The sequence below is a fragment of the Limulus polyphemus genome, unplaced genomic scaffold, assembly GCF_000517525.1.
Source record: "Limulus polyphemus unplaced genomic scaffold, Limulus_polyphemus-2.1.2 Scaffold3024, whole genome shotgun sequence".
Taxonomy (NCBI): Eukaryota; Metazoa; Arthropoda; class Merostomata; order Xiphosura; family Limulidae; genus Limulus; species Limulus polyphemus.
This window is the reverse complement of record NW_013668634.1, coordinates 53,109-65,451: the sequence shown is the minus strand read 5'-3', so window position 1 is coordinate 65,451 and position 12,343 is coordinate 53,109. Positions and strand designations below refer to the sequence as shown.

General features: G+C 35.4%; 1 protein-coding gene across 1 annotated transcript in view; it reads right to left on the bottom strand.

Annotated features, from left to right (window-relative positions):
* Positions 1 to 7,566: 7,566 nt before the first annotated feature.
* The window catches only part of LOC106468486 (growth arrest-specific protein 2-like), a 41,708-nt gene continuing 36,931 nt past the window's right edge, over positions 7,567 to 12,343 (bottom strand). The window contains exon 8 of the mRNA XM_022396822.1: positions 7,567 to 7,639. Coding sequence (XP_022252530.1) covers positions 7,590 to 7,639 — 50 coding nt within the window. The 3' untranslated portion in view covers positions 7,567 to 7,589. The remainder of the gene's footprint in view (positions 7,640 to 12,343) is intronic.

The following is a 12,343-nucleotide window of genomic DNA, read 5'->3' as shown; positions in this document are numbered from 1 at the left end:
CAATACCAAATCAGGAAACTGCAACTGTAGCTTCGGCTATTAGTGATTTCTTCTTCAGATTTGGTATGTCATACGAACTGCATTCTGATCAAGACCGTAACTTTGAATCAGCTGTGTTCCATGAATTCTGCAAGTTGTTTGGCATACGAAAGACCAGAACAACGCCACTTCACCCACAGTCTGAGAGGATGGTAGAAAAGTACAATTGGATACTGGGACAGGAATTGACAATGTTTTGTAATAGCCGCCAAGATGACTAGGATGTCTTACTCCCTCCACTGTTGATGGCCTATAGAACAGCAGAGCATGTAGCCACTGGATACACTCCAGCACAGCTGATGATTGGTCGGGAATTTCGGTTGCCAGTGGATCTGATAACAGGATGCACACCGTACGAAGAGTTGCCTGAAAATGTGTCAGAGTTCGTGAAACTGTTATCAGAAAGGATGGATGATATTCATCATCAAGTGTGTTCAAACTTGAAAACGTCTGCTGATTCGATGAAGCTATGTTGTGATAAGAGATCTACTGAAGTCAGCTTTGTACCAGGAGACAAGGTGTGGTTGCATAATCCCAGGAAGACCAAAGGGAAGTCTCCTAAGTTGTCTTCTCCATGGGAAGGCCCATATGATATAGTGGATCGTCTCTCAGACGTGACTTTCTAAATAAAATGTGGTTGGCGAGGTAAGCCAAAGGTGGTGCATGCCAATAGGCTTTGGTGTTATCACAGTCCAGGACATTTCATTTGGGATGAAGTGAACAACAGAACAAAAGACGCCGCTGAAGACGTGTTACCTGGAAAAGCCACTGTCGAAGAAGAAACTCTACTTGGTTTTGAGAAGGAAAACAGTGAAGCCCTTAATGAAGTTACTACCACTGATGTGACTATTACCGATAATAGGACATTTCCTGATGGAGCTGATGAACTTTACGTGAAGCAAAAGCCAACGAGATGGAGACCAGTACGGAAGGATATACATCCCGTAAAATTAAAAGACTTTGTTGAATTTTAATTTTGTGTTTGTAAATTATGTACATTTAATCAAGTTATTGTTAATTATATATTGGTTTGATGTAAGTGGCTATTGTTCGGGACGAACAATACTAAGGAGGGGGCAGTGTTACGACAGCGGAAGTCGCGCGACGCTGGGAGCATACGCAGGAGTTCTAGAAAGATCGAGGAACCTGTCGAACGTGCTAGCGTTTCCTAGACGCGCGATCTTATTGTATATAAGCGCGGCAAATAAAGCGAGAGAATTAATCGGAACTGGAGTAGAGAGATTGAAGATATAGACACAGATAGTTGAGTCAAGCGGGCGGTAGGCACCGTGAGTAAAGTGCGTGAATCGTTGTGAATTATAGCATGTGTTTAAGTTAAAGTAACTGTGGAAATTAAGTGTGTTGCAAAGTTGAATTGAGAAAGAATAAACTAGTTTTATTTAAGAAAGGATTTGTATCGCTGAAGTTTCTCGGAAAGAATTTCTACGAAAATTAACAAACGAACACAGACGTAACAGTAGCCTAGATATTCGTGTATACTTTTCAAATCAAGTATGTCACTATATCTACCCTAAGCTTTTCAATCCAGTAGAAAGGACACCTAGGTTTTATTTTAAGTTCCAACACAATCTGATTACGCGACTGGTTGTTTTCTTGAGTTTTAAGTTGGCATATATTAATCTTTGACAGTGATAACGTTGAAACATTTTTTACTGGTCAAACATTGTCCTTATATACATGCACATCTGCCTTTGGTCAGGGCTTTAATAGTGTGGTGATGTATTTTTTTTAGTTTTAACAAAATAAGATATTAAATGGTAAATGAATGTTGACCAACAATGATAATCTTCTCTAATACAATTAAGCTTACTTACTATAAACAGACACATAAAACAGTGCATTCAAAAAATGTCCTTAAAATACAGATTGTAACAATAAAAGTAGGAAGATGACCAGATTGCTAATAAATGTGATTTTCTTATTTTTCCAGCACAAAACGATAACAACAACAAAAAACGAATGAACACGAAATTGACAGGTCCACAAGCACCATGCTTTCTAAACCACTAGTCATCTATCTGGTAAAGGTATATTTACTTGAGTATGGAAGCACATTATGCTAATATAATAATAAGTTGGCAAACAATGATTTATATCTATAATGAAGTGACTTATTTTTAGGGGGGGGGGATGTAGGAACATGCCACATGTTTCGACAGAATACTGATATGTCTTCTTCAGGTAATGACCAATGTTTTGTCGAAACATCTAGTATGTTCCCCATAAATATAAATAATTTCGTTATGATTATAAATTGTTGTTTTTCAACTTATTATGAAGGTATTTTTAGGAATATTTTATTGATGAGGTAGTTTAGAATGAGAGATAAAGGTTCTGATGGCATTTGGTGCAAAATGTAGAAGATGTTTCAGGATGATTAGGTGACTTAAAGAATAAGTTTGATGTTATATGATAGCTATAGATGAGAGGATGTTTATTATAATTATTTTTGACATCTTTCCTCATATCAGAATTACCAAGTAACATTATTGTATTTCTTTACGTAACTTGTTATCTGGATTTATGATTTACTAACTACTCTGACGCTTTCTGCCTTCAACATTGAAAGACCATTTATTTATTTTTCTCAGTTCATAATCGGTGTTTTGGTCTTTTGATAGACCAGGGAGGGTCAGGTTCAAGATGTCCTCTTCCTCCTTTCCGAACTGTAATTTTTACTGCTGATGATATGTTGATGTAGATACGACATGAGGGTTGATGTTGATACGCCATGAATGTTGATGTAGATACGATATGAGGGTTGGAGTAAACCACACTTGCTCCGACCCCTTTCAGTGCAATGTCCATGTAGGTATCTGCATTTTCATTCTTGCGTTGTGCATTACATTTCTTAGTTCGTTATTGTATAGTCTTGCACTTAGCGAACAGTTCCATCTATGCGAACAACACATTTAACATGTTAGAAACTAATCTAATACATTTTTTTACATAAAATGCCTTTTTAATGTATTTGTCTTAGTCCAAACGAATGTAGGGTTTAAGATCTAATTTGTTTTTTGAATTTCGCGCAACTACACGAGCTCTATCTGCGCTAGCCGTCCCTAATTTAGCAGCGAAAGACTAGAGGAAATGCAGCTAGTCATCACCACCTACCGCCAACTCATGGGCTACTCTTTTACTAACGAATAATGGGATTACTGTATATTATAGCGCCCCTACAGCTGGAAGGGCAAGCGTGTTGGTTGAGACGGGGATTCGAAACCACAACTCTCAGATTACAAGTCAAGCGCTCTAACCACCTGGCCATGCCGGGCCTTCTTGACCGGTTTGACCTGTGTGGTTGGTCTGCGTCATTTATTATAAATCAATTGCAAGGACTAAAGAAACCTCAACCACAAAGTTTGATTAAAGTTAGTATACGTTAGTTATTTAAAACACAACAAATCCTCTCACTATTAAAGTTAGTATACGTTAGTTATTTAAAACACAACACATCCTCTCACGATCAAAGTTAGTATACATTAGTTTTTTAAAACACAACACATCCTCTCACGATCAAAGTTAGTATACGTTAGTTATTTAAAACACAACACATCCTCTCACGATTTATACTAACTTTAATCGTGAGAGGATATGTTGTGTTTTAAATAACTAACGTATACCAACTTTAATCGTGAGAGGATGTGTTGTGTTTTAAATAACAAACGTATACTAACTTTCGTTAGTTATTTAAAACACAACACATCCTCTGATGATTAAAGTTAGTATACGTTAATTATTAAAAACACAACACATCCTCTCATGATTAAAGTTAGTATACGTTAGTTATTTAAAACACAACACATCCTCTCATGATTAAAGTTAGTATACGTTAGTTATTTAAAACACAACACATCATCTCATAATGGTTTTTACTTTTGTTGTAATCTAACATGTAATCTTGAAGTGACTCAAATTTATTTCACAATTTCATTAAAACACAGTTTTCTACAGCACAAAAAAATCACTTGTAAGCCATTGCTCACCAGAAGTAATTAGCTCATCTTCACTTTTCTAAGGAGAAAAACACCTTTTCGTCAGACGAGACACCAGTAATTCTAGAATAACCGATAATTTTCCTCCAGTCCTTTAGTGCCTGTGATGACAGTTTAGAAACTACTTATTTGTAATAAAGAAGGGTTTGCTGTAGGTCAGCGACTAAATTACTAGGAGTATCAATTATTATAGTTATGCTCTGCATTTGCTTGCTGACTAAAGTTACTTGTAGAAGCCAAACACACTAAATTACTAACAAAATAAATATTTGTATCATGCTAATTCATTTGCTAATAATAAAGCTTCAGAACAGTCTGCACTTTCCGTTGTAGTTTACTCCAACTTCACTAATGCTGCTAATACACCTTTGGGTTTGGTACCTTACTGGTTTTTGTGTGGGTGTTTTGTAGTTTAATTTCCTGGGGCTAAAGTTACCTACCACAGAGGCCATTTCAAAAAGTTCATACTCGTTCGCCCATTCTTCTATGTTTCCCTAGGTTGAGGGGTGGTACAGAAGTTTTGACAAGTTAGTATGAGCCGACGATTAATCCTTTCTTGAATGTGTATAATAAGAGTTATTACTGCCATAGAAAATATAGAATTATGTAATGTATACTAGAGCTTTGGTCTGATTTACAGTTTGATCTAAATATAGTCTTTCTGTCTCTTGTCTAGAAAATACAAATCTTATCTCTGTATCCATTATATGTAGATGTCTTTTCCTCTCTAGTCTGAGTAGCCAGTTAGTTATTTATTGCTGTAGCAAAACTCGTATAATAAAATTTTTGTTTCTGGTTTATACACAAGTGTTTGAATCTTTCATTTTTTATTCATGTTCACATTATTCTCTTCCAAAATTAGTACTTATCTGCTGGTTGCAGTTTTGTCTGTAAAATATCACACTGATATTTACTGGTGATTCAATTATCAAAGCAAAAGCTCAACCAAATGTATGGAACACTAAAGGTTTCTGTGTATATTCTCGTTCATTTATGATTTTATATACTAAATTATTCGTGTCAGGACGACAATATATGTGGGTTAAAGCACATGAACCTGCCCCTCTGATAATTCCGAACTTATTTATCTGTTGTTGCTCAGCAGATTCTTACCCCTAATTAGTGTATAAATGAAAATACGGACTATTTTAAACGCTTTTTTGAAAGCTAATACGCATTTCGCATTTATCTACCACTCGTGACCTTGTAAGTTTTTGACACGTATTTTTATTTCTGTATGTTTAGTCATTGCACGTATTATATTTTAAGATCCGATATTTTCACTTCAAAGTTTTGTGGCTGCTGACAACTTTCTCTCACTTATACATGATAAGTTGAGGTACCCGTCTTTTGTCCGGGTTATGAACTTAAAAAATGAGGGAATGGAGACTATGATAAATAACACAAACATTCTAACTTTCACACAATATATTTATGACATAACATATTACTGCGGTCTTCGTTATGATCTCACCCAAGGTTTTGTATAATCTTTAAGAACTCAATATGTATATATTTAAAACATGGTATACACTGTGCGTTGGTCAGGGTAACTTTCTACGAAGAAGTAGCGGCTAAAGCTTTTAATGTCCTTCCACACTGTTTCACGTAATTAGTGAATTGACGGTCATTGGTTGTAGAGATGTCTTACGGGATGAAGTTGTAACGTCACGTGTCAGAGAGGAAGTGGGTATAACTCAAGAAATGGCTCTTCATATCAGCGTTATGGTGGCAGTTGTAGTAGAAACTTCATCTGGGTTTTATGTATCGTTACAATAATGGCGGCCATTTTTTTCATCACATTCCTACGTAGAGAGTGAGAGCGCATTGTCTGAGATATATCAGACGTTTGTGTGACCTGCCCCCACACAGTGTGTATGTTGTGTTACAGACGATCTAATTTATATTTTGGTTTGGTGTAAGGACATAGCGCCATCTATGAATGTAGTTAACGTACGTCAAAGATAATAAATGTTCAATTTCATTAATAATGGGAGGTGAGGTGGAAAGGGTTTATAACCCACTTTAACATGCCCCTGTTTTCAAATAAAGTTTGAAGGCGATTGGCTCAGCGACCTAGGAGTAGTTAGATAAGGGATAAACAGACAGACACACAGATTTTTATGCTTTAAATATATAGACGATGTTAAATTCTTATTTTGTACGTTTAATTCTACTCTATATAAATATATATATATGGCAGCAGACTTAGCAATTAGAACACTTAAATACGAAGGCAGATGATTCAAGTTCACTGACCATTAAACAGATTCAATTTTTAATGAGCGTTTCCAAATTATTAGTTATTTTAAGCATTTTAGTTGCGTGATCCGCATCGTAATCATAAAAGTATTCATGTATTATGTTTTTGTTTTATTACATGTTACAGTAAGGAAGATTATGCTTTTGAATAATTACGACGTTTGGATCACTGGTACGATCTTTCTCAAGTACACACGTTTATTACGTTTGCTCACATAAATGAGGCCGTAACTGTAAGACTGTTGTCTGTATTTATCCCCTGATTGAACATACGCCAATATTATTAAAAGTTGTGTTTGTTTGTTTGTTTGTTTTAGAGCAAATCAAACTGAGCTATCTGCTGTGCCCAGCGCGGGAAATCGAACTTCGAATTTTAGCGTTGTAAGCTCGTAAACTGAACGTTGTCCCACCGGGGACATTAATAAAAGCCAAATTTGATTAGTATCGATAATTGATTATTGCAATATTTTATGTGTCTGTATGTCATGGAAACACCTGGTTATGATTGCTTTTCGTTTATCATAAAAATACCAAGTTTTTTATCACTTTACTCAGCACTGTGTCTACCATTCATTCGTGGCAGTTATTTGGCCGTTTTACCTTATCATGGAATTGGTTTCATACTCTGTGATTGATTTGTTTCAAAGTGTTTCACACAGAGGTTACATTGAAGCTGAACAGTCCGGAACAGCGATTCAAACCATTATCGTTCTTGGTCTGCTGACTGTAACGTAGAAAACAGCACCATTTAACATTTGAATACAACTAATTCCCAATAAGTTCTCTACTGCACCATGATGTGATCTACGCTGCTACTACAAAATGGATGAAAAAGGGGATTTCCCCCTCTTTCAAAATCTTAACTTAACCACTGGTTTTACAGTGATCTAAACGTAGTCGAAATTAGTTTGATCTCATTTTTGGTCGAGAAGATCAATTCTCTAGAAGGTCTTTATAATATTTTGATAATAATTTTTGTGTATATGTCGTTTGTGATATACTTCCATTTTGGGACCATTTCCCGCAAAATAACTAGGACAGTTTTAAAGACTTAGGAGCCTGTATGTGAATTTTCTTTTATTTAAAACGTGTAACAACAAGACCTTTACCCACACCCGACTGAATATTGAACAGGAACTATAGTACCATATATTTATGTTCTCTATCAGTTATAACAAGTACTTTCTTCTGCAACATATAAATTAATGTTCAAGCTCTTCTTTTTGTTACTTCCTTCCACAGTCTATTTGTCTGAATGACGATCAAATTCCTTTATTCTCTCGTAGAAGAGTACGCCAAAAGTTGGTGGGTAAGTGGTAGTTCTATACATAGTACGAATGATGATAATTAAAACATATACGACTCCCAGGACATCAGATATCGCTTTTATTTTCAAGTCTTTACAGAATTATTATACAATCACGCAAAAATATACAAATTTTATCACTAAGAAGAAATCATGACCACCATGTGGAAAGCGGTACATGCAGATTACATGCTGGTAAAACATTCAAAATATAGTTCTATGTATCAAACATTCAAAGTATGAAAATATTAACAAAACAACAGAAAATAGTTACAATATTAACAATAACACAATATATTATCGCTTAAGATCAGGACAGATATTACTAACAGTTGTGACAAAAACTTAAAGAAATTCTTATTTCAATTTTTGGTGATCGCGCTAATATTTTGACGAAGGAGATAGTTCCATATGACAGTTTTAAACCACAAATACTAATGCAGCGAGCATTAGGTAAATATAAAGCCCTCTAACATTATCGATTTAGTTGCGAGCATGTGAAATAATTAACCTAAGTATTATTGCATTTAGGAAATTTGTAATATATTCTATGGACACTACGTCAATTTTATTTTTCGTAAAACGTGTTCTTCGAAAGGGTAATAAAACTCACAAATATATATAACTTACTTTCCCTCTTCAACCACACTAAAATATTGATCAAGGAATGAAATTGTTTTAATTATGATAAATTAATTTATCAGAGAGTATACCTTCTGTAAGATTGGCTCGGGTTTGATGTTTAAGAATATTTACATTTGTCTTCATTAGTTTATTTATTTTATTAAAGAGCGAAGCTACACAATGGGCTGTCTGCGTTGTGTCAACCGCCCTCCAGTGGCACAGCGGTATGTCTGCGGACTTACAACGCTAGAATCCGGGTTTCGATACCCGTGGTGGGCAGAGCACAGATAGCCCATTGTGTGGCTTTGTGCTTAATTACAAACAAACTGTTGTGTCAACCACATGGAACGTTGGTTTGGTTTGTTATAGATGTCGCGCAAAGCTACACGAGGGCTATCTGCACTAGTCGCCCCCTAATTTAGCAGTGAAAGACTAGAGGGAAGGCAGCTACTCATCACCACCCACCGCCAACTCTTGGGCTATTCTTTTACCAAGGAATAGTGGGATTGATCGTCACATTATAACGCCCCCACGGCTGAAAGGGCGAGCATGTTTGGTGGGACGGGGATTTGAACCCGCGCCCCGCAGATTGCGAGTCGAGCGCCCTAACCACCTGGCCACATGGAATGTACTCCGAGTTTTTGCTTTGTAATCCCTCAAAGTTACCGCTGAGATTTCCCAAACTCACTAAGTCAATTGGCATTTTTCGATCAGAATAGGAAGTAAAATAACTGTTATAGCACCATTCTTCGTCTTTATATTAACTACCACATGAACCGGTTCTTATACACTTTGTGCCGTCTTTAATTATTAAGTTATTTCTATTATAGTTGACATTATTTTATTTTGACTACTCCTTACGTTATCTCTAGAACCCTTAAGTTTGTTATTACTCTTCACACAGCTACACAATGAGCTATCTGTGTATCGAAACCCGAATTTTAGCGTTGTAAGCCGTGAGATATTTCGCTGAGATACCGGGAGGTGTGGAGGATGCCAGAACCTTTAAGTTATTTATTTCATATGGTCAACATATTTTATCATTTGTTCACTATATTTTACGTTATATCTAGTATCTGCTATGGCATATAAACCACATGTTATATGATGTTAGTACATTCCCGTTTACTACTGCTTCTCTCATTTCTATCGCCTATTAGTGCATTTGACATAAGGTATGTTATCTGTACTATCTGGCATTACAAGTAATTGTCACGTTTTCGTTTACTTACATTTTATTTACCACTCCTTAAGTAAATTCATATACTACCTTTTTATCATGCATGTTACTCTTAATATAACTTTCTACAGTCCTTTGTAACTTCCACTACCCTACTGTCACTTCTAGTACCTCTTATGTTAACTTAAGTTGTCCTTTTGTCATTTCTACCACCATTTTGTCACTTCTAGTACCACTTATGTTAACTTAAGTTGCCCTTTTGTCATTTCTACCACCATTTTGTCACTTCTAGTAAGACAAAAGTAAGAAAGACATTATTCTGCGGCACATGCAAATGACTGTTTATAACAACTTGCAATACATCTATACAAATGAGTTCTGAAAAACAATCACAAATGAGTTTGGTTCATTTTGTTTATTTGTATATCAAAATCCACATTTTTATTAATACCCTTCTTTATTTTCGCTTTTTTTTTGCATGCCGTAATCGTTAATTTTCGTGTTAGCGCTTTGACTTGTTGGTGGGCGAATCGGAAACAATATTATCCAAAGGTTTAAAAATTATTAACTATTTGATAACATGATTGTTTGTAATTATGCACAAAGCTACACGATGGGCTATCTGTGCTCTGCCCACCACGGGTATCGAAACCCGGTTTCTAGCGTTGTAACTCCACAGACATACCGCTGTGGGGGTAACATGATTGTATAGTGATTAAAGTGAAAATGATGGTTTACATAACACTGGTGTAGAGGGGGAGAATGCAAGTTACTGGACAAAAATAAGTGGCAGAGTGGTCAGAATACACAGAGAAGTATTCCTTTAACTATTATTATTACTGATTTTCTAGTATTGTTGATGCTGCTGGCTATATCAGTAGAAAAGTGCCTTTAGGTTAAGTTTGATAAAGTAAAATTGGTTTTGTTAACATTGTTCATAGAATTATTGTTGATAAAAATGTGAAATATATATTATCATTATTCACATCATTATTCTCCTTAGTCCAATTAACAGAAATATAAGGAATGGACAGTTTTTACCTCTCTAATGGTAAAAGCCGCGAGCTCCGGGAGCTTCGCCTCCTGATTCTTACTGGGGGCGCTGCTCATGGCCTATATTAGAACACCTTGGCGGACCTGTGATCTCCGGCCTAAAATGTTTGTCCCTCTCTCCCCCATAAGCTCGCATAATCCACGGTTGACAACGAGAGTCACGAAGATATGTCGATAGATTATCTCAGTACTAGGGTGATGAGATGGTTAACTCGTAGCTAAGGGAGGATGTAACAAGCATTATCCATAATTCGGCTTAAAAACTACACATTAACAATCTTATTACTATGCGGAAATTAGATTATATACGTATCGCAATCGGGCTTGAATAATACGATAATAATTACAAAATACTGGCTTTTTAAATATGTTTCTTTCTCAAAATTTATGTCAAATATATTTGAGGTGTTTCATGATTGTAAAATTTCGAAGAATAAAATATATCACTTAATTGAGATTTTGTTTTATTTAAAGAAGCAATTACACCCATATCTTTATCAATTAATTAAGTATGTTTTATGCGTGTGTTATCTTAGAGCAAAGCCACATCGGTCTATCTGCTATGTCCATCGAGGGGAATCGAACCGCTGGTGTTAGCGTTGTAAATCCGAAGACTTACCACTGTCTTACCGGGGGACAAGCGTGCTAATTAACTATGGGGTTACTTTTGATTTGCACATTATGCTCAGCGTCGCACAGTTTTTAATGAAATTACATTAATCTCTAAGACTATTAATTAAAGCTCTCTCGGTCATTCCCATATTAGAAAGAAATAATATTTTTAAAGTACAGAAGTTATAGCATCAATGTTTCAGGCAGCGAGTATATGACGTATATGTTTGAAATTTGTCACCGCCATGATTACACGAAAAATTGAGAACAACAACAACAACAACAACGAAGATTATTTGTATGTCATCTCACTAGCGATATTATGTGATGACGCTGTGGAATGTGTAAATGAAATCCTTGTGGCTCGTGTTGCAGTTCAACATGTTGTATCTCTGTAAAAAAATTAACAATGACGATATGGTAGCATTACCTATTAAAAATCTGTAATATTGTTTGCTTGTCTCTTACAGCTCATATTTCTATATTTGCTAGGTTTTGTAAACATGTCACAATCCTCATAAAGACTTAAGTATTATTTATGAAATGTTTAAATTGGCAGTATGTGTTGTAGCACAGTACAGAACGCATTGTGATTTCAAATATTGACACATCGAGAAACGTCATAAAAGCTAAACTCAATAATTTTATAAAACGTCAATATTTATTTAAATAGTAGTTACTTATATAGAAAGATCTGATTAGAATGTTATCTTATCTATCAAAGGAATACAGAAGCAACAGAAGCCTGATGAGGTTCTTATAAAATGAATTTAGACAAAGAGTTTATAATACGGACTGAGTTTCTGTGGACTTCTTCTACAATTTTCCTTGGTTTCAAGCCTCACTATGGAACCCGAAACGTCCCCTTCAATCCAAGAAAAATGGCAGGATAATTCCAAGGATATCTCAGTCCAAATGATCGAATTCCATTCTCTGATGTGTCATTTATCAACGTTAAATATAAAAGTCGCATTTGATCAGGAAATTTAGATATGCCACCCATCTAGAAATTATTCTGTTTCAATGGCTAAGTAAAAAAAGTTGATTTGGCCTTGATTTACTTTCTGGATAAAAGTTTTTCTTTTTATCATTTAATGTATTGCACAATATATTCTCTTAACTTGGCAATTTTAAATATTATCTAATCAATATTCAAGTGCAGTAAGTGCATTAAAAAAAAGACAATTTTTGTTTGGGTCTGAAATGGATTTTATAAAATTTTATACTTCAGATCAGCCGCTGGTCTCTTTT